The sequence below is a fragment of the Electrona antarctica genome (assembly GCF_951216825.1).
Source record: "Electrona antarctica genome assembly, chromosome: 9".
In the NCBI taxonomy this organism is placed as follows: domain Eukaryota; kingdom Metazoa; phylum Chordata; class Actinopteri; order Myctophiformes; family Myctophidae; genus Electrona; species Electrona antarctica.
The window spans coordinates 34,738,477-34,763,560 of record NC_136790.1 but is presented as its reverse complement, the minus strand read 5'-3'; the positions used below and the strand labels follow the sequence as shown (position 1 = coordinate 34,763,560).

Below are 25,084 nucleotides of genomic sequence, written 5' to 3'. Positions count from 1 at the left end.
CACACACGTTATCCTTGAATTTGTTTTTAATTTAATCTACAGCATTAATGCCTTACATATGGAAAATACAATTCAATAATTTGGCAGGATCATAAATCATGACTTTAGCCTGGATTTTGTTGTCAGCAGGATACCATTACAAACAAGTGTGACAGAGGGAAAAAAATTGCAATCAAGCAACAGAAAACCAGCACAGTTGCTTGCCCAGTGCCCAAACAATATTCCACCTGAAGTGAAGTAAACATAACATGATCTACGGCTTCTTTGGGAATTGGAAACACACCCACAGAATGGGCAGAAGGACACATCGTGAAAGTGCCAAAGAAAGGTGGCACAAGAAAATGTAACAAGTACATTGGGCCTGGCTCCCCCTACTTTCTGTACCCAGTAAAATTCTAAACAATCTCCAGGAAGCTGTAGACAAGATGCTCAGGGACCAGCAAGCACAATTCAGGAAAGATGGCTCATGCAGACCACATAGCAACACGCATCATCATAGTACAGTCTTGGAATGGAACACATCCCACATCAATCAACTTGATAAATATTTCACAGCTTAGACAGGGCCACACTATAGTGCCTAATGGACCACTATGGAATTCCCACCAAGACCATAAACTCAATTAAGAACTCATACTGTATGACGAAACTTCATGCAAAGTCATGCATGCATGGCAGCTATTCCAGAGCTTTAATGTCAAGACGGGCATCAAGCAGTCATGTCTATTTTCACCAATCCTGTTCCTCCTGGCAATTGACAGGATCATGAGGGAAACAACTGAAGGGAAAAGACATGGGATTCATTGGAAAATGTGAGAGCTGCTGAATGAGCCTTACTTTCCAGACCAGTTCTCCTTTCACACACACACCAATACAAATACAGGAGAAAGACAGACTCTTGGTCTTGCACCCAGTACAACTTCTGGTGGACACACAGAATTAGCAATGTGAATCTGGCGGAAATGTTCAAGCTGGGAATGGGATTCATTTACGAATATATAAATATATAAAAATAAGTAGACAAAACAGGTACTCTTCCATCAAATTATACCCGACAAGTCCAGAAATGGAACAACCAATGAACAACGACAAGAGTACACCCCAGGAATTGCTGGAGAAGAGAGCTCTAGGCAGAAATGTCTGGGAGTGGGCTCAAAAGAACCACCAACAACCAATTGAAGTGGAAGACATTTTGTCAATGGCCTCCTTAGAGAGGCAAAGGAGTCATAAAAAAATTTGCATCGAGAACGTTTTATAAATGGTGGCCCAGCCAGAGCAGAGGAATAGATCCTTTTCCACACACGTGTGATGGCACGGTAAAGACAACTGCAGATAATGAGTAAGTATGATTTAAATGGGTCAAAGAGCAGCACTGACAACAATAGTCAATATGCTATGTGCATAACTGTAGTCCAGGGCAGATTAGAACTGGAAAACACACATGAAGGTGTCATATTATGCATTTCCCATTCAAACCTACTGCCGAGCCAATCACAAGAAGCCATGGGTAAATTAACTTGGAACAGGAAACGGGAATGCCACCTTCAGGAAACATGGGACTACAGAGCCTATAGTATTGTCATTGCTTGTTACACTAAAATGGAACATTCAGTATGTGACACAAGATCTGCTCAGGTGCTAATAAATATTGGGTACAATAAAAGAATACTTACTATGACATCAAATTTGGAGTAAATGTCCTTTACTCGACCTGCAAGAGATAAAGTGCATCAATAATACATAATGCAGTAGCTGTCCTAGTCATTCATTCATAAAATGATCTACCCTGCTAACACATACCATTGTCATCCACAACAGGTAGGGCCGACACTCTCTGTTCGACAAAAATGCCAAGTGCTGTGTAGAGTGGTGTATCTGAACGCACCACAGCTATGTTTTGGAATGTTCCAATACTCAATTCTTCTAGGGTGTGACCTAAGAAAGCAGGTTTTGGCATCTCCGATATCTGAAAACAATAACAGAGATCACATATGCGTAAAATCATGTGGCTAGAACAATAAACAAAAGAGGTAATAACAGGTCTGTTATTAACTATGGCCAATAGATAGGGCATTCACTTCTAGTCATCTAGACTAGTTGCCTAGTTTACTAGTCGACTAGTTTTTTTAACTACATATTATGTAAAAATAAATATTTGTACATTTAAAAACTGTGTACATTGGTGACTATAACTATAATCTACCTGATCTTGAGGCCAACAAAATCGGGGGATTTTTTTTCCTTTTCTTATTACTAGTCAACTAGTACCAACAAGGTCGACTAGTTGAATAGTCGACTAGTTGCTTAATGCCCTACTAATAGACCAAGTGCTGCACATTTAGAATGAAATATTGAGATGTGAGAAATAAAATGAATACAGAAATGTTGGGCAATAAAACTAGGGGGGGGGGGGTTGAAAAAAACAACAGAGCTAAATACTCACAAAAAGCTTAAGGAACTTGAGGATCCTCTTGTGTGTGAGAATATAGAGTGTGTTCCCTGTCAATGGGTCAATCACAGGCAGTCTGTGGATCTTGTTTTTCAACAGAGATGCTACTGCATCATACAAGCTGGAACAGAGACAAATAGCTCTAGTTTGGACAGTAAAGCTTTAATGTTGAAAGACCAGCGGTCTAATTAAAAATGAAAGTAAAAAAAAAAAAAAAAAAAGATCTACCTTGCATTTGGACATATGCTGACCAGGGGTTTGAATGAGTCTTGAAGGTATACTTCTGTAATAAAGAGAAGATTGTGGTTCAAGTGAACCAGAGTAGATGATCAGACATACAATAACCTATAGATAAATGTCCTTACCTCTCCACGTCTCTATTTTGTGTTCTTCCAACTCGTATATCTGGACCTGAAAATATTAAAAATAGGAGAAAAGCATCAACAACTAGGCCAAAAAGAGACTAAGATTACGAATGCCTCAAATTTGTGATTGTGTATTTTTACAATGTTGATCTTTTTCTTACCAAAGGAGACTTGTAGTAGCGATGCAGTATATTGATGAAGTCCGTGATAGTCAGCATACCTGCAAGAAAAGACGTTTAAATGGAGTCTCATTCATTACCGGTAATACATAAATGTTTTACTTCATAAATTAATTGCAGAACTGATCCAAACACATGTTGGCCTTACCAACAAAACACTGCTTTTTACTGTCCCATAGTGGTGCTGCTCTCACACCATTGGAAACTAGAGCAAAAAATGCCTTCTTCACCTGTTTTAAAGACAAATAATAGAGTAATTCAAGTAATACCGTTCAGTGGGTAAGACGTTTTAACATTTGAGGCGATTGTCTTACCTGAAGTGATGTATCAAACACCACCAGTTTGGAGCTGGTAGGTACCAGGTCATAACATCTATGAGACTTCATAAACCTGGTATAAACATTATGCTCTGGGTCTGGAACGAAATGAAGAGACAATAGTTAACTGGATTTATACTTATAGGCCTAGTTGTGCACCGGTATCACACACTAAAAATAGCAGATCTATAGGCTCCCAATGCTTCGCAGCATGACGTGTTGTGGGCTCCTTGTACTAGATCAGTTATTTCGTAGTGCAAAACCGTGCGCAACAAAGTACAGTATATCAATTCCTCAGCTGTGCAGTGGCACTGAGTCAGATATCCGTTCATTCACTATGTATTGTACATATGCGTTTCCCTAATTCAGTAACATTTAATAATGCAAAGAAAAAACTTGCCATCTATGACCAAGTCTTTCTTGCCCTCAAGATCATCGAGAGCAGCTGGAATCTGAAAGATAAAATGTATTCTTCAGCGGAGACAAGGACATACGTTCACTGAGTGTTTGCCTGCTGCTATAAATAATATTGCCCGCATGACATGGCTAAACAAACATCACAGCCTGGGTTGTATAAAGTATTGTTAGCCCTTGATACGTTTGAATGGGCCCAATTCAAGAAGACCAACTTTTTGCTATTTGGGCATGATAGAAACAACTTACTTTTGAATCAATAGAAACATACTTTTTTTAAACACTAACATTTCACAACTATAAAATTTACCCACTTCGTAAGACCTCGTAAGCCTAAAGCCTGTGATGTCACAATAATTTAAGTTGACGTTATGGCTATTGCGGTCGCAATAATCTCCTCCTTGTGTCATTGCTGGAGAGAAAACTTCTAACTTATCATTAGGGAAATATAATTGTATAGCAACAGACGTGTTTGTGTATTCATGTAACTAACTATAGCTGACATTTAATTCAGAACTTCAGATCCAAGCATTATGATGCATTCATCATTGTTGAATGATGGCGTTTAAAGTGCAATCAAAACTACTTTGTTACAAGACTGAGGTTAGTCTCGGACGCGCTGGCATTTCATAACAACAACTACAAATACCACCATTCTGGTCTACCATCACAGATTTTGGCTGGCTAACATAAAGCCATTGTAGTTATCATAGCTTGCGAAGGTTAGCCAACCGCAGGTGGTTTATAAAAGTTATCAGAGCATTTCATTCCATGTTAAAGCTGGCTTCTGAATTAATTTCACTCTATAAGCAGGGACTGAGTGCTAACATTAAGGTTGCTAACGATATATTATAGCAGGTGTTTCCAATGGGTATAGTTTATGTAGCATGATCACAGTAACGTTTGCTAAGCTAGCTCATCTCACTTTTCATTTTGCCTTTCAAATTCGACAAACCCTGCTCTGAAATCAGTACTATTGGGATTTATGGTCTACTGATCTTTGTTGTTGTGCTTCTAAGCTAGTAGGTTAGCTACTTACACAGTCCATATTCCATCCACGGTTCCGTTCCGCCTTTCAGATCGATAGGTCCTCCTGGTCTATCCGAATAGGAGATCTTTGGACGGATCAAATATGTTCGAGTTCGACACACTGTCTATCGCTATGTGATATTTATGTGTTCCTAACTTCCTATCCTGTCTTGAGCGCCACCGTGGGAAAATACGGAGTGTCAGTGAACTAGTGAAGACTCGAGCCCGAATTTTAACCAGTGCCATCCGGTGTGGAAATGACCGGATATCGTTTTTTTGAAGTAGGCGGGCTCTGAGTAGTCTCGCGTTATGGCAGTTATGGCAGTCATGTTTATGACAGTCATGTTTCAGGGCTACTCCACAGTCTCCACTGCTCCAGAGTAGGGCCTACGCATGCAAACAGCAGGGCACTTCGCCCAGCTGACTCCAGTTCTGAGTGCTCCATGCAGTATAGCTCAAGGCAAGTAGGCCAGTGTTCTCCCCAGGGGGGTCCCCAGTCCTATGATTTTGGGGGGTCCCCTCCCCAGATCAGAGCCATTGAGTAAGATAATTTAAAGGACTTTTAAATGAAAAAAGACCATCATTGCATCAAAAGTAATCAACAAACTACAGTATAGTCTAGCCTAGTCAAACATTGTCCAAATTGTCAAATAGGCAATGTTTTAGAAAATAGCTGAGCTCTGCTATTTATTTTCATAATAATTACCTCAATAATGTAATGCCTCAACTTCTACAATTCCATGTGCTCGTCAGGGTGGGAGGGAGGTCTCCACATTATTTGAAAAGGCCCTTGGTTCTGAGCTTGGTAGAATCTGCACCTGGTTCAAATAGTAATCTCAGCAAGGCTGATGACTTCTTGATTAGAGTGGGTGACAATATTATCACACAAAAATATTAAATTACCTACCTAGGTTCCATCCTGGAGGCAAATCTTTCCGGTGATAAAATGGCCACCAACGTAATCAAAAAAGTCAACCAAAGAACAAAATTCCTATACAGGATCTCCTCACTGGTCAACAAAACACCTTGAAGACCCTATAACAGGAGCCCTCGTACAAGGTTTCTTCGACTATGCATGCACCTCCTGGTACCACAGCACCTCTAAGGCCCTTAAAACACGGCTCCATTCCCAAAACAAACTGGTCAGGCTACTACTTGGCCTCACTCCCCGAACCCACCTCACCCCTGCCCACTTTGACAGGCTAGAATGGCTTAGGGTAGGGTTGACGACAGAGTACAGCATCTTGCAATGGGTCTGGTCCACAAGATTCGCTACACCACCAAGATACCCATGTACCTAAATACTTCCTTAATGTCAACGAAGTCCACACCCACAACACCAGAGGGAGTTCAACAAACCATGTGCAACCCAGATTTGGAACAAACAAGCGCCTAAATTAATTTCGCTCCTATGCCACCAAAATGTGGAACGTCCTACCAACAGTCATTAAGACATGCAAATCCCTTGACTCCTTCAAAACCGCTCTCAAAGGGCACCTACGGACGGCTGCAATTCGAAACTGGCCCCCGTAAAATCTGAATCCCCCACCCACCCCTTTCCCCCCTCACTGTATATGTTTTTTTCACCTTTTTACCTCCTGTTTTGACTATATAGTTGTGTATATTCGTACGTCTCTAAATGTTTTGATGAATTGAAAATGGTGGGCCCTATTGTAAACAAGTGTAATGCTTAGTTTATGGTGTCGTCCACTCACAGTTAACAGTTTTTGTATTGAGTTGTACTTGAAATGTACTGTAATTCTGCAAACTGTTAATAAATCAATCAATCAATCAATCAATCATTTTTGGGTGGTCACGTATTGAAAAGGTTAGAACCACTGCTGTAGGCAGTGATTGATTGATTGATTGATTGATTGATTGATTGATTCATTATTCACAGTAGGGCCTACGTAGAAATTAGAATGGGTACATTAAGTATAAGTGTGTGAGTGTGTGTGTGTGTGTGTGTGTGTGTGTGTGGTACTAGCCTATATGCTTTTTTGAAAGACACACACACACACACACACACACACACACACACACACACACACACAAACACACACACACACACACACACACACACACACACACACACACACACACACACACACACACACACACACACACACACACACACACACACACACACACACACACACACACACTGTGTCAGCCTGTGTGGCTGTGTGTGTATACCTCCCCCACATTTATTTTAAAGTAGGCAGTAGTTATAGTTATGTGTGTTGTTCATAGAACTCATTTATATGCTTATTATTTATTTATTTGTTTATTTGTTTATTTGAAAAGGATAGCTGATGCCATGACTGTCAGATAGTCTTCCTGGTGTCCAGACACAACATATTACAAAACACATTAAAAAAAAAAGAAAGAAAACTACAACATGAATTGCATTAATTCAGTTACAGTACATCAATATCAGTATATATATAAAACACAATTAAATATCATACATCAAATCTCAATTACGTATAAAACAGATACAAAAATAAACACTGGTATAGAATAACTATAAATGTATTATGTGATAATGCGGTTGACCTATACAGATTCAAATGTCTTGATCATAGCAGCTGATGGGGTTGATTTGACAATGATGGATATAATTTTGTAATAATTCACATCCAAGGCAGTCTGATTGTGTTTTAAAGGCTGTTTCAGAAGATACACAAACAGGCAGTAGGCTTTGGAAAGTATCTACATTGACCATAGGGTGGCATAAGAGCACCATGCACTGTCAAGTGACTGGTGGGTTGTCATTTTTTTGGCCATACAAGGCCTGATCTGACCATAATCCATGGATTGATTGATCAATTGAATACTTATACAGAAATGCATACAGTACGAGCACTGTCATACACTTGGTCTAAAAGGATAACTTCAAAAAGTCCTGAGGACTTGTTGTCATTTCCATTGAGCTTCTCCTGTATCACGGTCACGGCACACATGGCACTTCAGTTATACATAAATCCAAATTAGTCATTCCAAAACTTATTTCATTTGAGATGTCATGATTGTTATAAATAAAGATTTGTGAAAAAAAACAATTACTAGAACAGGGTGGTAACGCTTGTGTGGGGAAAACACCTGTGCTTGCACTTCTCTCACCACACCCACCAAACTTCACATAATAATAATGTGTTACCTGGCTGTCCCCTAAACTGCGATCACACAGCAGCAGCCACCAGAAGAACAATTTATATATGGTTGGTAGAGATAAAGGAAGCCTTTGTTCTCCCCAGCATATTAGAGCATATTCGACAATGTTTAAAGGAAGATGGAAGTATCAGAAGACATGTCGGTTCGGGAGCAGATTTTCTATAAACGGGTCAGGGAGACTATCGTGAGTATGGTCCTATATGTCCTTCAATGATGCAACCAGAGATGGAAGAAGTACTCGCCTGTTTTACTTTAAGTAAAATTACCAATACTGCAATGTAGATATACTCTGTATAGGCCTATGTCTAGGTACCAAAATGATATGGAGATAGCATAATTTGTGTTAGAAAATTAGGCTATCACTAAAACCATAGGGCATAGGCGACTACAAATAGGCATTTGTCCATCAAGTTATGAATATTGACATCTGGATTGCTTATGCTGGGTTCTCTATATCTGACATAGGCTATTACAAATAAATACCTCATTCCTAACCCACAGATCTGTATCCTACTTTTCATCTGTCTGTATATTGTTTCCTACCTGGTGATTGGCTACTACAAGAAGAGCTCTGAGTTCATTACAGGTTTGTATGTTGTTAAATTGGGAATTTTTTGCCCTTGCACAGCACTCTATAATTCAGTTAGTGATTCCAACTAGTATTTTTGTTTTACTAAACAAACCTATGTAAACAAATATTAATTTACTTTATTTTACTTTATATAAAAGTCTTCCTCGTGCAAACTTGCAGTTGAGTTTATTACATGCATTTTTGTTTCATAGTTTCTCCAGCTGTTTAGCTTACGGCTGTTTGAAAGAGTAGGCTGCCCTACACAGCATTGCACTGTTATGAGTTCAAGGAGATTGTAGTTTCGGCTTCTGTCTGGTTTCTGGTCTGGCCTGTTTGACTTTAAATGATCATTAAAAAGTGCTTTTGCCTTTGCAGATAACATTGAAGATGCCGCAGTCAACAAAATTGTGTGAGTAAATAAGATATGTATGTATGTAATGATTGAGTAAATTAATCATCACACTATTTGCCAGGAAGGATATGAATAGGCCTATATAATATGGTTGGTACACAATACGGCTGTCACAGTTATTACATAAGCATCTGATCACAATTATTTGAGACAATTGCAGTTATGTTGCAGAATCATCAGAAACGTTTCCATTCACATGCATAAATTGGTATCTGGTAAATCTATGCATACATTTAAAAAAATGTTCATAAATAGTGGAAATAGCAGATCTACAAGATCACACTGTGTCACAATGCAATGCATTGTGAGCTTGTAGATTAGCGGTTTCCACAATTTTTTAACATTTGAACAGTATCATAAAATCATTGGTTTTTGCCATTGGTTGAGGGGGGTTATTGTATTATAAATTATTATCTGTTTTGGTATTTGTATATATTTTGTGTTCCAATGTTCAATGCCAAAAATACAATTAAATCATTAATCACAAATATTTGTATATAATATAATATATAACATATCATATATGTTAATAAATCATGAACAAAAATCTAATGGTGGTGACTCCTGACAGCCCTAATTATCCTCTAATTTCACCAGCTTGTGGCTGTGTACGTTCTCTCTGTCTGTCTCTGTGGGTGCCGTTCTACTGCTGCCCATGTCCATCCTGTCCAATGAGCTCTTGCTCGGATTCACACAAAGCTCCTACACGCAGTGGCTCAACGGGTCCCTTTTATACGGTAATCATAATCAATAGGTATTTTATGATTATAATAAACCCTACAAGTTATAACAATCAACACAAAACAAAAAACATTGCCTCATCGCCATGCTGACTTGTGGTGGACATTTTTGTCAAAATGTAAATTTTGCCACGGAAAATCTGACCAGAAACACATATAAAGAGGTCTGTAACTGATTGTTCAAATGGATTTGGTTTCGGTTTGTACACCATTTGTACACTCAGTTAAGAACTTAATGGGGTCCTTGCAAATAAAACATTTGACACTAGTTGACCACTAGTAGGCCTACTAGTTGGACTCCTAACACTTAATAAGTGTCATACATATTCTGAAGAAAACCTGGAGACTTGACATGCAGTAATTGGGTCTTCGAAATAAGAACATTATAATTGTGTGTAAAAAAGAAAAGCTAAAAATGTGTCCGTGTACGGACATGACACCTGATAACAAATAAAATCTAAAAAGATATCTCTTGATTTTAAGGTTGCGTTTTCCATTCTACCATCACAGGATTCTGGAATTTAGTATTTCTCTTCTCCAACCTCTGTCTTGTCTTCATCCTACCGTTTGCCTACTTCATCACCGAGTCGGAAGGTTTGCCAGGCTCCAGGAAGGTAGCAATTTTGTTTTATGTGATAATAATTTTCCAAATGCTCATGATAAACGTTAAAAAGAATAACCCCTAGTGTTGCTTTTAAAGGGTGTGATGGCGCGTGTGTTTGAGACAGGAGTTGTCCTTCTTCTCTTAGCTCTTCTGATGATGGGTTTGATGTGGGTGGCGTCAGCCTTTTTCCATGACAGCATTGCCAGAGGTGGTCTCTGTGGTAAGCCCCCCCCCCCCCCCCCCCCCCCCCCATTTAAGCAATACACAGTGGTTTTCAACCCTTTTTATATCAAGGTCCTTATTTATTCAGCATTTGAGGCACAGACCACCATTTGATGAGATTTGTCCTCTCAGATCCAAGCAGACTTTGATTTGATTTTGTCCACTATTCCATGCTGTATTGATGTTGGTGCCATAGGAGATAACAGGCAACATCTTTTGTCATCAAGAGTCAAGACCCTTCTCTGAGCTAATTTGCATAACATGTTTTTCCCCCCGCAGTGACTTGAGCTCAATTTATATTCCATCATATAACATGTCTCTTAATTGTCGAAAGTATACGTTTGGGTCAAGACTAGAGTAAGACACCAATTACCGGTGTATGCACCACTTCATAGCTTACTGATGAACATTGCATTTAGTTACATATGGACTCAAGGAAGACTGTCTCTCAATTATAAACATTTGATATTTACCATTTGAGTACATATACAGTTATGTGCATCGAGTTAAATAGATTTAGGTCAAAATCTGCTGCCTTTTTTCACTTTGATCCTTTGGGGGACCGGCCCGGGTTGAAGTGGTCAAAGGGCTGGGTCTGGGCGGTATGTTGCCCAAGTGTGCTATCAAAATATAACACTTAGAAAGAAATATCACTTACACGACACCAGTGAGTAAAGAGGGAAGTGTGGAGTCACAGTGACCTTCCTTGAACTTTGACCACCAAAATGGGTACAGTTCAACCTTGAGTCCAAGTACGTTAGCAATGTAGAAAAGTAATGGCCCTAAAAAATAATAACCATTTAATAGACTAACTAATTGTTTGGAATATATATATATATATATATATATATACACACACACATTATTTCCTGTGTATACGCTTATGTGGAGACAATTATCTGCACAGCACTCATTCAGACATGCTGCCATATATCTTGTGATTTACTGGAGATATTACGTTCACTTTATTTTTCAGGACAAGCTGATGACAATCAAAAACTGTAAAATTAATTCATTATCCAGTTTGCACTAATGGGAAATATAAAATCTGCTATTAAAGTCACAGAATGCATCTTAACTGTTTCTAGAGCTGTGGAAATATTACCTGCCACACTTCTACTCCAGCGTGTCTCTGCCTGGGGTACTATTGCTGTTATGTAAGTGCAATGAAACTATTCACCATTAATTGTTGTTGTACTATAATAACTGATCATTTTATAGCGGAGACATGCTTACATTTCATTGTCTTTTGCAGTATGTACACCTTTTGGATTGTCACGAATGTTTAGCGTCACAAGGAGGCTACTGGTCAAGCCACGGATGAGAGAAGTAATAGCACGTTGTTTTGTTTTGTTTTACAGTTTTAGTGTGTGCGTGCGTGCGTGCGTGCGTGCGTGCGTGCGTGCGTGCGTGCGTTCTAATGACCCAGTGACATTTGACATTTTTCAGTTACTGGAGGATATTGAAGAGACAATGGGCTGCATAGTGTTGGAGGAAGCCTCTCTCGTCAGGAAACTAACAAGTGAGTACCGTCTGTGTTCCTCTGTAATAATAGCCTTCTATAAGAACTGAGCTACAGTATTATATCATGACAATGATGGCATTGCAGTGTTTTACTGCACACCACCTACTACAAAGCATACTATAAGGTAAATAAAGATTAACTCAGTTTAATGGCTCGCTTGACACTGTTTATCTCTATATTTCCTCCTCAGGTGGGACCTTTTGTTTGAACATAAATGCAGAGCTTCTGAGATATGAGTACCTCTCCACACAGATGTATCGCACCATTTTGGGTAAGGCCAATTACCGCTCTTAAAGTCATATTTTGATGAAGAGTATGATATTTTATACAATTATTTGCAAACATCTTGCTTCTCCTGACAGAAATGCAGAGGACAGCACCCATATATAACCTTGTTTACCCCTTGGCAATGCTGCTGTTGCTTGCACTAACTGTAGGTAACAACTTAACTACTTGCTCAGACATGAATGATTTCAGTGTTCTTTTTAATTAAACCAGTTTATCGAGAAGTGAATGATGACTGACACCGTCTTTTTCTTTTCCCAGGTAATGTGTGTTCTCATAGTTTGTTTCCATGTGCTTGAATTGCTGTTTGATGAAACGGCTATGCCCCGGTGGGTGGAAGTGAGTGAATACATGTGTTATGCTATTTCTCTATAATATATTTGCCAATATTACTTATTTGATAGGTATTTGACAAAACTTCAACTGTACAGCAAATTCCATGACAATCAAACTCATAGTTTTTTTTAAATATCTTTGGAAAGTGTTTGCTAGACCAGTGGTTCACCCCTGTAAATAACTTTGTCACATTACATTTATGTCATATTACGGTATGGATATATGCAAATATTTCCCCTGAGATACAGTCAGATATGTCGGGTTACATCTATACTTTCTCCTGTCAAAGGACCCTCTCTTGGGCAATGCCTCATTCTCCATGTTTGGCTTGCTCGGGGCTGTGATACAAGTCATTCTCATTCTATATCCTTTCAATATTAATTGGTTTCACAACATGACGGTACTGCATACCTTTTCTATCTTGCACTTTTTATGTCATCGTTCGAGTTTAGGTAAGCTAGCCTACTCATCCTTGATGAACATATAGCAGTAGACAAGCTTCAGTTTCCTTAACTCTATAATGTTATACATATCTGATGACTTCATCTGTGGTGGGGTTCTACAGCTCCCCATTGTTCACTGGTCTACAACCCCGGATGCAGGATACTACTATAATACAGGTTATTCACACGCTTGCACGCACGCTTGCACGCACGCACGCACGCACGCACGCACACACACACACACACACACACACACACACACACACACACACACACACACACACACACACACACACACACACACACACACACACACACACACACACACACACACACACACACACACACACACACACACACACACACACACACACACACACAAACTTCCATTTTCCCCATCTTTGTCTTTCCCTCAAAAACAATTGACCTGTAGAATGATGTATTTTTCTGTAGATTATTGGGAACTGTGTATCTCTGCTAGTGCTCAGTTCAGCCCTGCCTGCATTCTCCAGGACTTTGGGTAAGGACAAGGGTTACAGTTAGAGACTGGGAGAACCAATCAATTAGCAGTTTGTTTTAGGAGAGTATATCAACTAACTACACTAATTTGTGCTGTGTTTGATATTTTAGGCATCACCAGGTTTAATCTGCTTGGAGATTTTGGTCAGTACAACTGGTTGGCTAACTTCCACGTCGTCTTCCTCTACAACCTAATGTTTGTCGGGCTCACCTCAGCCAGTCTTATTGAAACTTTAACGTGGACCTTGCAAAGAGATCTGGCTTGGGCATTTGGTATGTACTGTATGTGTTCATCACACGTCACCCACTTACCCTCACAAGTACATAGCTATTGATTCTGCACTTAAGCAATTGTTCTCTCTTTCACCAGGCCTGCATAAACCATCATTGACTGTGTCCCATTCCACCATCCCTCTCAGGACCTTGTTAGCCAATAGGATTTCCAAGATTAAATAATAATCATCAAAGTATGCTACTTCTGAAATTGGAGGTCATGAGATAGGTTGAGGTTCTTGTCAGAGTAAAGGACGTGAAGTTCGATCGTGAACCTCAGGAACCTCAGAGGCTACTATAAGAAACCATCGGCACTGCAAGACTTACACCTGGGGTCTATACATGGAGCGAGGTTATCCTCACATTTCAAGATTCTGCAGCTTAAATTCCCTTCAGAACATGTCAATGTGTGAGGAGAGTTTGGTTCATCCTATTGAATTGAGAGATCTGATCTATTCAAACATATTGAATAATCAATGCAAAGTTCGCTTTGGGCCAATCGTTTCTCAGTTAGTAACAGTGTGGAGAGCGGCTGAAAAGTTGTGCAAGATTGATTTGAAATGGAATTTGTTTTCCCCAGTGTTCAACAATGATGGTTTGCTTTTGGATGAACGTCCTATTCGTTTTCCCAGATGGAGTTCCAAGGGGATTCATACTTTGGGTGATTTATTTGATGACAATGGTTTTCAGAATTGATGTGATATTTTTAACTTGCCTGGTAACTCATTTTTTTTCTATTTACAACTGCCATGAGGACTTATGGGGTTCCATGGCAGACCCCCCTTGCAATGCACCCTTTGCATAGACTTATCTGTGATGTTAGATCAAGAGGTTTTGTTTCCATATTGTATGCTTTTTTATTAGAATCTAGTTATGGGACCTTGCCTGTTGATACTGTATGGAGGAATGACATACCAAATCGAGATCCAGATTGGAGCTGGGATACAGTGTGGTCTAATGTTATGCTGTCTTCTAGGTCTAGGAATCCGGATCATCAACAAATTCATCTAAATGTTGTTCATCGAACGTACTTGACCCCCCGTAGATTGTGTGCTATGAGGATTTTAAATAATCCCAACTGCACTTTCTGCACTTCGAACACCATAGGTACATTCTTTCATATGGTTTGGGAGTGTCCGAGTGTTCTCACTTTTTGGAATTTGGTTGCTGCTAATCTTTTGATTATTTTACAAATTAACATTACACCCTCCCCATCTTTATTCATATTAAACGATGTATCCCAATTGCCATTAAATAATACCCGTATCCGTGTCTTCTTTGCTGGCCTAACGGCCGCAAAGAAGATGGTTGCTACGCACTGGAAACCGCCTCATACATTGACATTTCGCCAATGGGCTTTGACCTTTCTAGATATCATCTATCTGGAAATGTCAACGGCAAGATTACACAGAGTGAAAGAGGAAAACATTAATATTTGGTCTGGTATTGCAGATTTGGTCAAGGACATGATTTAGTCTTATTATTATTATTATTATATATATATTTTTTCCCATTGCACAGTGGTAGGAATCTTGACGCAGGTGTGCATTTTGTGGCATCTTTGGTCCCGGGGGGAGGGGTGGGTGGGATTGTTTGTTTGTTGTTTGTTTTTGTGTTCCTTTCTTTTGCTGTTGTACACTTGTTTTGTTTTCTTTATTCATTCATGGTGTTAACATGTTTTATTGTGCTATTTTGTCTTAAATAAAAAACATTTGATAACAAAAAAAAGAACATGTCAATGTGCAGGGTTTTTACATTTTGTACTGCTGACCGACATGGATGTGGTTTTCAATGTAAGTGATCTCAGACATGCCCCATTACCCAACCAAGTATGATTCTGTCCCTAGTCCCTAATCAGTCATGCGGGTCCTAATAACAACCAATAAGGACTACAATAATGACTTTCCTAATGCACCAGGAAAAGTTATTCACTGAAAAAAATCTATCCTCATAACATTTTAGACAGACATCAGTCTCAGGTGAGGAGAGGCCGTAGTGTAACCCATTTTAAATTATTGCAGATTACATTACTCTATATACAATCAAATAATGTGTCTGGTTAGGAAAAACTAAAAGCTGTTATTTGTTACGATACTATACCTAAAAGCATTCACGTAGCTGGAAACCTAGTCCAATCATTTTAGGACTGTCAGCTATACTGTTAATCCTTGTACATTTTCACAGCAGTATGCTTTCTTTTTCTTGAGCTAAGCTTTAATATTCCCCCCTTTGTTCTTAGCTTGTGAATGTCCCCAATTCTAAATAATGATATCTTTACAGAAATATAATATATCATATAGTTAACTATAATCTATTCACATACTGTATATGTGGAGCATTTAGTACGGTCAAAAACACGTCCAAAGGGATCACCGAAAAAAGTCCTTGCGGTCTAGTTTCCATTCAGGTCCTGAAAAAATCATCACAAAATTCAAATCATCATAAAAAGTAATGAAATCACGCCTGTGTGAAGTGAGGGGCGCTCTTATCATCATACATAATCTCATTCCGGCCAATTAGAATTTGCGTCTTCACCTTCGTCTTCAATGTTTGTGTTTACGCAATGTTTGTGTTTACACAAACATTCAAAGCTGGCTATTCATTGTCATTGGCATTCAATGTTTGTGTTAGGACAAAGTTTGGGTTTACACAAACCCTCAAAGCTGGACATATGAGGGGCTAAAGCCTAGCGCCCCTTAAAAGTAATAAAAAAAAGATATGTACAGGTTGGGGAAAAATGAAGGGGGTTATAAGGAGGTGGGGGTAGTCATTTCACTAAGGGTGGAGCAATCATTTCCTCTCCCATGCTGAAAGGTGGATTTTCAGTCCTGTTTTTGTGTACATATTGGATAATATATTTTCAAAATAGATTTAGAACTGGAGTGGTTACACATGTATGTAAATACTAAATTAATGATATACTGTAAAAGCAATATATATATATATTTATTGTGTGTGATAATAATACTAAATAAGAAAAAGAGGTTGCACATGAACAATACGTTTTCTCAGTGGAGTAAACGAACAACGTACGTTTATTGTTGTGTGCAAATAAAAATAAAAAATCACACCTGTGTGAAATGAGGGGCGCTCTTGTCATCGTACATCAATTTATGTTAGTGAACATTTGACATTGCTACATAAGGTACATAAGGTGGTCCCTTATTGGCCAAGCGCTCCCACCAACATGTGATTGGTCAGCTGATTTGCTTGTTTACATATGACGTAAGTTTTCCCTTCAATGTCAATGGCGTTTAATGTTTTGATGTTTAATTTACGTCATATTTAGTGGAAAGAATTCGCATATTGACTATATTTGTAAAAGGATACAGCGGCGTATGTACTCCCTACGCCGACTTAGATCGTTTGGTGCTAGCAGTCAGACCTTGTCTCTTTTCTAGATACGTCTGTTGTTCAAACTGTGATGTTGTACTGTAGCACGGCCTGGTTTAACAGCCTATCAATGGTATATAAGAACAAACTGTATAGCCAAATTAAGATCTGCGCTAAAATTGTTGGTAGGCCAGTTGAGGTTGTGTTACGTTCCTTTAAAGAAGCCCAGACCAAGAGCATGCTTAGACTGGCGAAGAGCATCTCAACTGACCCCTACATGTTTTAAATGATGAATATCAACTGTTGCCCTCCATGAGGCGGTTTAGAGTCCCTACGTTTAAGAAAAACAGACTAAAGAACTCATTTGTACATCAGTCTGTCTTGCTTCTAAACCAAAATCGCTAAACCAGTGGATATGTTCTCATTTCCAGATTGTTTGTCCTGTAATGTCTACCATTTTGTAATGTACGTCTATGTCTTGTCTGTTTCTTGAACGGTGACATCATGGACGCAAAGCACATTTCAGTGTAAGCTGACAATAAAGTTGTATCGTATCGTATCGTATCGTATCGTATCGTATCGTATCGTATCGTATCGTATCGTACTAAAGTCATTTCACCGTTCATTGTCAATGGCAAATCTTGAGACGTGTGGGGACAAAAACTGTTTATAGAAGGGGCTAGTGCCCCTTAAAAATGGGAATGTGAGTACTTGCTAAGTTGGGATGTGCTACCTTTTGGAGATTTGTGTGTCGGGCACGTGACATCATGTGACATCATCTGGGATGGGGCACGTGGCTCTGGCTGAGAAGAAAAGACAGGAGTTGGGGGAATCGAGATACCACGCAGTGAAAAACCTGATTATCGAAATCCAGCTGCAGGGAGCGGCAGGGAGACGTCCCTGACCGCTGCCCCACCATCCTGAGATGTTCTGGTGATTAAAGGGGCGAAACATCAGTGAAGGATGGCTCCCAGCTGATGACCCTGCAGCTGGTATTTAGGTACTGGCTGAAGTGGGCCTGACGGAAGCGGCCCGAGAGGTTCCAACATCAACCTACACTTCTCAACCATCAGGTATGCGGTCAGGTGCAAGCCTGGCTCAGGGAGGAGGACGCCCCTGCTATGCAGAGTCTAGGGTCACTATACCTGGTGAGCAAGGGGCAAGGCCAGGATGGCTCTCAGCTGAAACCCTGACCAATTGGAGTAAGACTGGTTTCAGTGCTATTTGGCATGACCCTCTACCAGTCTACCATACTGTAAAGTTGCATAAGCATATGACGCTGCATGTATGTATATTAGGGGCAAAAGAAGAATTTTCACAAAACGGCCATTTTCATTAACCTTATTTTTTTTACTTTAAAAAAGTACTATACTTTCCTTTGTCAGTATAGGTCCAAAGTTCACATGTAGAACTTTTCGTGCATTTTGATCAAAGATCCTGGGAGGAGCTGCATTATAACTGATTTTCATATAATTCAAAATGGCGGGTGATCTAGAGGTCAGAGGTCAAAAGTAAGAGCACGAAACTTGTTTGGTATGTGGAGACGCATATGTGTGTCGAGGTTTCATTGCCGACGGTCAAATGGTTCATGAGCTATGCACGTTCAAAGTTTGCATTTTCAATTGAGTACTATAGCACCACCCTTTGGCCAATGGTTGTGGGCTTCGCATCCTCACCGTTTGGCATGGCTCTCTACCATATTTCAGAGTTTCACGAAAACCGACTACACGGTTCAGCCAGAACTGCTATTTTTGGCGTAAGGGGAAGGAGAAGAAAAAAACTAACAAAAACAATAAAGGACCAACAATTTCAGGACTACTTGGTCCTTTAATGAGCGCAGTCAGCGCACCCTAGGAAATGGTCTCCTATGAATACAATATTAGCTAACTGTGAATGACTTCTACTCATAGACGGCATAGAGGGCAGTAATTTAGCATAGGGATCGGCAGACTTTTTCAAATATTAAAAGTCTACATTTTGTAGGCCTGGCCCTATTATTTTGATCAGCGGTTGCAGAAACACCAAGGCAGAACTGGGCAGTAGGTTTCCTCAGCTGTTTAAAGGATTTGCCATAGGTACAATGCAGCCGGTAGCACTATTTGAGTCAATTAGGCTATATTATTGTTACTTAATCACACTTCCTCAACAACAATGCCATTAAGGCACTAAATGAAAATGAAATAAAATAAAATACGACAATTCGTTCCCTGCAACGTCTGGGTTTCCGAGGCTACCTGAAGACAGGTTTGGCATATGAGGAAAAGTTGTGAAACAGCGACATCTGCTGGTCAGTGACCTGTGCCTGCAGCAGTGATGACGTAGCGGCTGGGTTTTTACGACGGTGTGCTTACACAATGTCAGTTTCCGTCAGTGTGACTTGCGAGGCGAACTGCGGCGAAACCAGCCTTTATAGTTTATAGTTTCCAGTATAAACAACAGCTGTTCCGCGATTTTGAGACTATCTATCGGTGGCGATCGATAAGTGTGCGAGAAGCCGTTAGAGACCGAGTTATCCAACGAAGTACTCACCGAGAGTACGCCTTCTTCTTTCAATTTCAACTCATAAGTTCAAACTTCGAGGCCCCGGCGGTGAATCCTCCGAAAAGTTTGTTGTTGTCACGTGACGCGAGGCGAATGTGGCGTTAAGTTTTTTCGTTTTGTTTTGTTTTTATTTTACTTTTTATTTTTGTTTTGAAATAACAATAACAAACAACTGGTACGCTAAGTTCCGGACCTACGTTAAACTGTTTTTTTGCAACGAAAAAAAAAAAATATGCCTCAACCAAAATACAGAAAAATCGCTGTGATAGGCTACAGGTCTGTAGGTGAGTGGTACTACTGGTGATGCACTTTAAGCTAATGTTAGTTAGCCTAGCTGGCTAACAGACGGCTAACGTTCAGGGGCTTTTGTTGCAGCGTGGCGCGTTTATGGCTGCCCTTTGTTTACATTGGTTTGTTATGATTAAGTAGCACCCACATGTACACGTTTGATCGTAGCGGGGGTCACCGTACAGCATGTCTTTGACCCTAAGGTACATTTTCAAAGACATGCGGGTTGGTCGTGTCAGCCAGCCACATTGTGTGCGCGCGCGCGTGCAGAATCGTTCCTCAGAACTGATACCACAATGTGCTGTTTGCTTATTATGCCCTCTTCACATTTTAGTCCCCATGTACGAACCTCCAGCGTTTGTAGATAAAATGTCCACGTAGTTATGAAACAAAATCGTGTCAGCCGCACCCCCAATTAAGGCTATGAACCATACTTTATTTTGTATTCTTTTACACACCCAACATCTTGGCATGATGCGTATCAGTTGGAGCTGTTTGTTTTAGTAGAATGTTCCCACCAGGCCACCACTGGTCACCAGAGTTTGTTTTTCCATTATTATTTTAGATTAGGCTACTCGTCTAATGTAATGTTACTTTTGTTTTGCCCTGCACAGGAAAGTCCTCTCTTACGATACAGTTTGTGGAAGGACAGTTTGTAGACTCCTATGACCCCACCATTGAAAACAGTGAGTTGAAATATTTGTAAAATGTTGCACAAGAGAGAAATTTATAAAAAAAAGTATGTGAAATATAAGGGGGGAAAGCTCTTGCCTAACCAGTTCTTCCTTTCTACAGCTTTCAACAAAACTGTCTCAGTCAATGGTCAAGACTTCAATCTGCAGCTTGTTGATACAGCTGGACAAGTGAGTTACAAGTTACTTTAGACAGAGACAGTCATGGAATTCTATTAATAATAATAATATTACCGCAAAGTAAATGTGTGATTTTAGACAGATTTTTTTAATGTACAGTATACAAATACTGTACACTGTACATCAAATACAGTGTTTGTCAAGTAGATGTTGTAGAAGTCTTAACAATTGTTATTTTACTCGGTGAACATCTAATACTTTTTCTACAGGATGAGTACTCAATTTTCCCTCAGTCTCATTCAATGGACATCCATGGGTATGTGTTGGTATACGCAGTAACCTCCATGAAAAGGTGAGTCGGTGGTTTCATCTTATGAGTAATGTTAGCATAGTAGTATGCAGTTGGTCATATGGAAGCCAAATGAAAGGCTTAAGATTGGTAACTACTAGTTATTATTAGGTATTTGATGGTTATGTCTCTGTATTTCAATCTCTTCCAGTTTTGAAGTTGTGCAGGTTCTACATGACAAGCTGCTAGATATGGTTGGCAAGATACAGTAAGTTTAATAATAATAATAATACTTTAATCATTGAAATTTGATTTTTCTTTTTTTAACAATTGCCCATTTATTTTTTCGTTTCTTTTTTAGGGTGCCAACCATTCTTGTTGCGAACAAAAAAGATCTCCATATGGAAAGGTATTCACGATGGTTATTTAAATGCTTGACTGCTGAATAGAAACAACATGTATTTGATATATTATGTGTTTGTTATTTTAGTAAAATGGATAACATCCAATAATGTTTACAGTGCCCTGAGTTATGTTGGCAGGCAGAATATGGCAGGCATGGCTATGAAAACAGCTTTGTGTGACCTTTGTCACACATCCTCCCCTCTTCCTCCCCTCTGTCTGTTTCCTGTTCTTCTGTATCTAGGTAAATTATCCACAGAAAGCGTACCCTGATAATATAAAAGTATTTTGACCACTTAAACCCTAAATACTTTGGCTACTTACTTGGCCCCCTCCTTATTTCTCCATACACCAAATCCTTTTGCCGAAAATAGCCTGTCTACAAGCTCAAATGCACTGATGCATATGATGTGTTGTGACATGGTGTGAGCTTGTAGATCTGCTATTTTCACTCAACATTTGCCTATTTTCCCAGAATGCTATTATAACATGCCCAGAATAGGGATGCTAGAGCTAGAGTTCATGTGCTTAAAACTCAAGCCAAGTATGCATCTCTTTATCTCAGAGTGATCAAGCCAGAGGAAGGAAAAAAATTGGCAGATTCCTGGGGTGCTGCATTCATGGAGTCTTCAGCCAAGGAGAATGAGGTAATGTATCCATTTCAGAACTATACAGTACACAACACCATGCATGTAACACATACAGACATAGTCATAACTCTTTTGAAATACAGACTGCAGTGGAGGTTTTCAAGCGAATCATTTTGGAGATGGAGAAAGCTGATGGAAATGTACCCTCAGAGGAGAAGAAGTGTTTCGTGATGTAAAACCTTCTGAACAGGACATCAGAAAGCTGATTGGCTGAAGACAGGAGGCACATGATCATCCGCTTCCAAACCCTGACCTCCTCGGCACCAAGGAGCTACATTGGCAATTTGCTACACCATTGTACTACAATATTGTTTTACATTGGCAGCCAATTGCTCAGACGGCTTTTTAAAGTAGTCCACTAATTGAGAAGTTAAATGACAGATTATTCTGAGTCCTAGACCTTGGAGCATTTTTCAATTAATAAAAAAATGTGAGATGTCTAGGACTAGGTATAATCCATATATTGACTTCAACCAAATGTACAGAATTCAGAATTGACTATTGCCAAATATATTAGTCCCAATTCATTGCAATGAAATGTGTTTCATGAAGACACGATTGGCCTATGTCACAATACCAGACCAGTCTTCTACAGTAGATACACAAGAAGGGCTGGTAAATACCTATACATTATGCCTGGAACTTGGCACTTAGGGATTTTTCTGCCTGTCATTATACCTTACAATGACCCACAGTTCAAATTTCTTAAATGTGGTATTGGAATATAACTATTATACAGAACTGGTTGATTTCTTAGTACATTCTGGAGTGAGATTTCTGTCACATAAGTAAGTGTCACTGTAACACTTATTTTTCAAAACTCGACAACTTCAGGTGCTATTCACGTAGCCTACAAACTGTCAAATTACTGCCAGCAAAGAAATCCAGACGCATTTAGATTTTTACACTTTTCTGCCAAGCAGATTGGTGCTTTCACCCTTATTTTGTAAAACTTACTTGTCCTCAAATTGAGTGTAATAAAGCTGTCATATGATGGACATGCCCTTCTCTGCCACACGTTTAGCATAGCATGGAATATTTTGTGGCCTTTTCTTGCTATAGAAATAGAATCTTAGAAACTGGTTTGATAGTATTGGTTGTACCTTAAATGATGCCCCCCCCCCCCCCCCCCCCCTGATACATTAGAATATGTGGAGTTAAGTACATAATGTGTATAGACCACTGAATTGCAGTTTTTTAAACTATTTTTAACACTGTTGAATAGATCATGAGGGTTGCTGAATAAACTTTGTTAGTTTCACCCTCTTTTTAATTAAGCCAAGGTGGCTTGCATCCAAGTAAATTCATTTACAAGTTTACATCATGACATGACAAACACTATTATACCCTTGAGGCCCTTAATGACCTGTTTTACTCGGCCTGTGTAGCCTTACAAAATGGAGAATATAGAAATGCTATGGTTTAAATTCTCATTCTCATGTTTGACCCCTAGTGGTTGTCTTTTTTTTTAAATTGGGAGCTTAACTGAGTAAGTAGCCTAGTTGTGTGATTGATGGTCGAAGAGAAGCTGGTGATACTGTGTCTTGTGCCTTACAGTTTCCATATTGCTTGATTTATGCTCTTCCGTACAACAGTGTCACGTGCCAAAAATAGAAGATCTGCAAGCTTGTCAATCTGCTATTTTTGATGCATGGCTGCTCCATACGATGATGTATAAATCGGGAAACCCCTACCCCTTTTGCTTCCCTTCGTGATTCAAGGTGCTCTTAAGGGTTATTTTTTCCTTCTGTTGACTTGATCATGTGGGGATACCTGGTGGTGTTGTGCACCTGAACACCAATACTCCCTCCTTGGTCAATGTTAATTCAGAAATATTGCTGTAAACAGTTTTGTATATAAATAAATCCTTTACTCCTTTTGATTTGTCATATGTTATTGTTGCAACAGGGATGTTACAGAAATGCAATTTTGAGCCAGATGATAATGTGAATTGAATTCACATCATGACCGGGATGGTTTCACAATTCACATAATCTGGGAATTTTCCATGCCAGTACAACTGTTATTTAGCCTTAGTAATAGTATTCCATTGTTATAAAGACGATTGCCCTCCAAGTAAATGTATCTTAAAAATGTAATTGATGGAAGACATGGGACTGGGAACTTTGGGTGAGAACTACGTGGCCACTTTGTGAGGGGAAGAGTGGCGGTTGGTGCCCTGCACATTTCCCTCTTCCTAGTTCCCAGTTTTCCTCCTAGTGCTCAGAATATTTTGATGCCCAGTTGCCCACCTTTCCTTTCCTAGCCTGGCTTTTTGGCCAGACTCATAGTCATATCACACGCAGGCATACTGTTACAGGAATAACGGTGGGTAAGAAATCATTTCAACATAGGATATTGGGTTATCTCTTAACACCTGATCATTCATTATTATTACTAATCAGACTGATGTAATGACAGTCCACTACCCTGCATTAATCTAGATTAACAATGTTGTTCAAAAACAAATATTAAATAAAAGGATCTGTTAGTTTGTATTCCTTTTTGGGGATGGGGTGATTATTATTATTATTATTTCTATAATGGCATGCCCAAAATAGGGACACCGGAGTAAAGTGGTCAATGGAACAACTTGGTGATGAGAAGGATGCTGCATGCCATGGTGATTCATTATTATTACTAATCAGACTAGATTAACAATGTTGTTCAAAAACAAGTATTAAATAAAAGGATCTGCTAGTTTGTATTCCTTTTTGGGGATGGGGTGATTATTATTATTATTATTATTTCTATAATGGCATGCCCAAAATAGGGACACCGGAGTAAAGTGGTCAATGGAGCAACTTGGTGATGAGAAGGATGCTGCATGCCATGGTGATGATACCTATGGCCCAATCCCAATCCACTCCCTTGCTGACTCAATGAGCCCTCACTGACTTAGCTGCGTG

At 39.4% G+C, this 25,084-nt stretch overlaps 3 protein-coding genes across 3 annotated transcripts in view; 2 read left to right on the top strand and 1 right to left on the bottom strand.

Annotated features, from left to right (window-relative positions):
- LOC306929574 (5'-AMP-activated protein kinase subunit gamma-1-like) overlaps positions 1-4,992 on the bottom strand; it is a 9,583-nt gene extending 4,591 nt beyond the window's left edge. The window contains exons 1-10 of the mRNA XM_079510158.1: positions 4,764-4,992; positions 3,711-3,762; positions 3,308-3,408; positions 3,142-3,223; positions 2,976-3,034; positions 2,815-2,860; positions 2,678-2,732; positions 2,444-2,570; positions 1,801-1,966; positions 1,674-1,711 (exon numbers count right to left, since the gene is read on the bottom strand). Of these exons, the coding sequence (XP_079366284.1) occupies positions 1,674-1,711; positions 1,801-1,966; positions 2,444-2,570; positions 2,678-2,732; positions 2,815-2,860; positions 2,976-3,034; positions 3,142-3,223; positions 3,308-3,408; positions 3,711-3,762; positions 4,764-4,772 (735 nt within the window). The 5' untranslated portion in view covers positions 4,773-4,992. The remainder of the gene's footprint in view (positions 1-1,673; positions 1,712-1,800; positions 1,967-2,443; positions 2,571-2,677; positions 2,733-2,814; positions 2,861-2,975; positions 3,035-3,141; positions 3,224-3,307; positions 3,409-3,710; positions 3,763-4,763) is intronic.
- A 3,056-nt stretch (positions 4,993-8,048) lies between these two features.
- On the top strand, positions 8,049-15,292 carry LOC306929932 (limb region 1 homolog-like protein; the record flags this gene model as incomplete). Its single annotated transcript, XM_079510670.1, has 17 exons — positions 8,049-8,114; positions 8,396-8,516; positions 8,877-8,910; positions 9,511-9,650; positions 10,164-10,267; positions 10,354-10,477; positions 11,568-11,636; positions 11,735-11,808; positions 11,929-12,001; positions 12,195-12,275; positions 12,367-12,437; positions 12,551-12,628; positions 12,915-12,988; positions 13,155-13,245; positions 13,522-13,588; positions 13,699-13,860; positions 13,958-15,292. The coding sequence occupies 17 exons, from the start codon at positions 8,049-8,051 to the stop codon at positions 14,041-14,043; spliced, it is 1,515 nt and encodes a 504-aa protein (XP_079366796.1). The 3' UTR covers positions 14,044-15,292.
- A 4,239-nt stretch (positions 15,293-19,531) lies between these two features.
- LOC306929789 (GTP-binding protein Rheb-like) lies at positions 19,532-24,057 on the top strand. Its single transcript, XM_079510463.1, has 8 exons — positions 19,532-20,018; positions 20,637-20,708; positions 20,818-20,885; positions 21,104-21,186; positions 21,335-21,391; positions 21,485-21,532; positions 22,091-22,172; positions 22,259-24,057. Exons 1-8 carry the CDS (start codon positions 19,967-19,969, stop codon positions 22,349-22,351), a joined length of 555 nt encoding a protein of 184 aa, XP_079366589.1. The 5' UTR covers positions 19,532-19,966; the 3' UTR covers positions 22,352-24,057.
- The last annotated feature ends 1,027 nt before the right edge of the window (positions 24,058-25,084 follow it).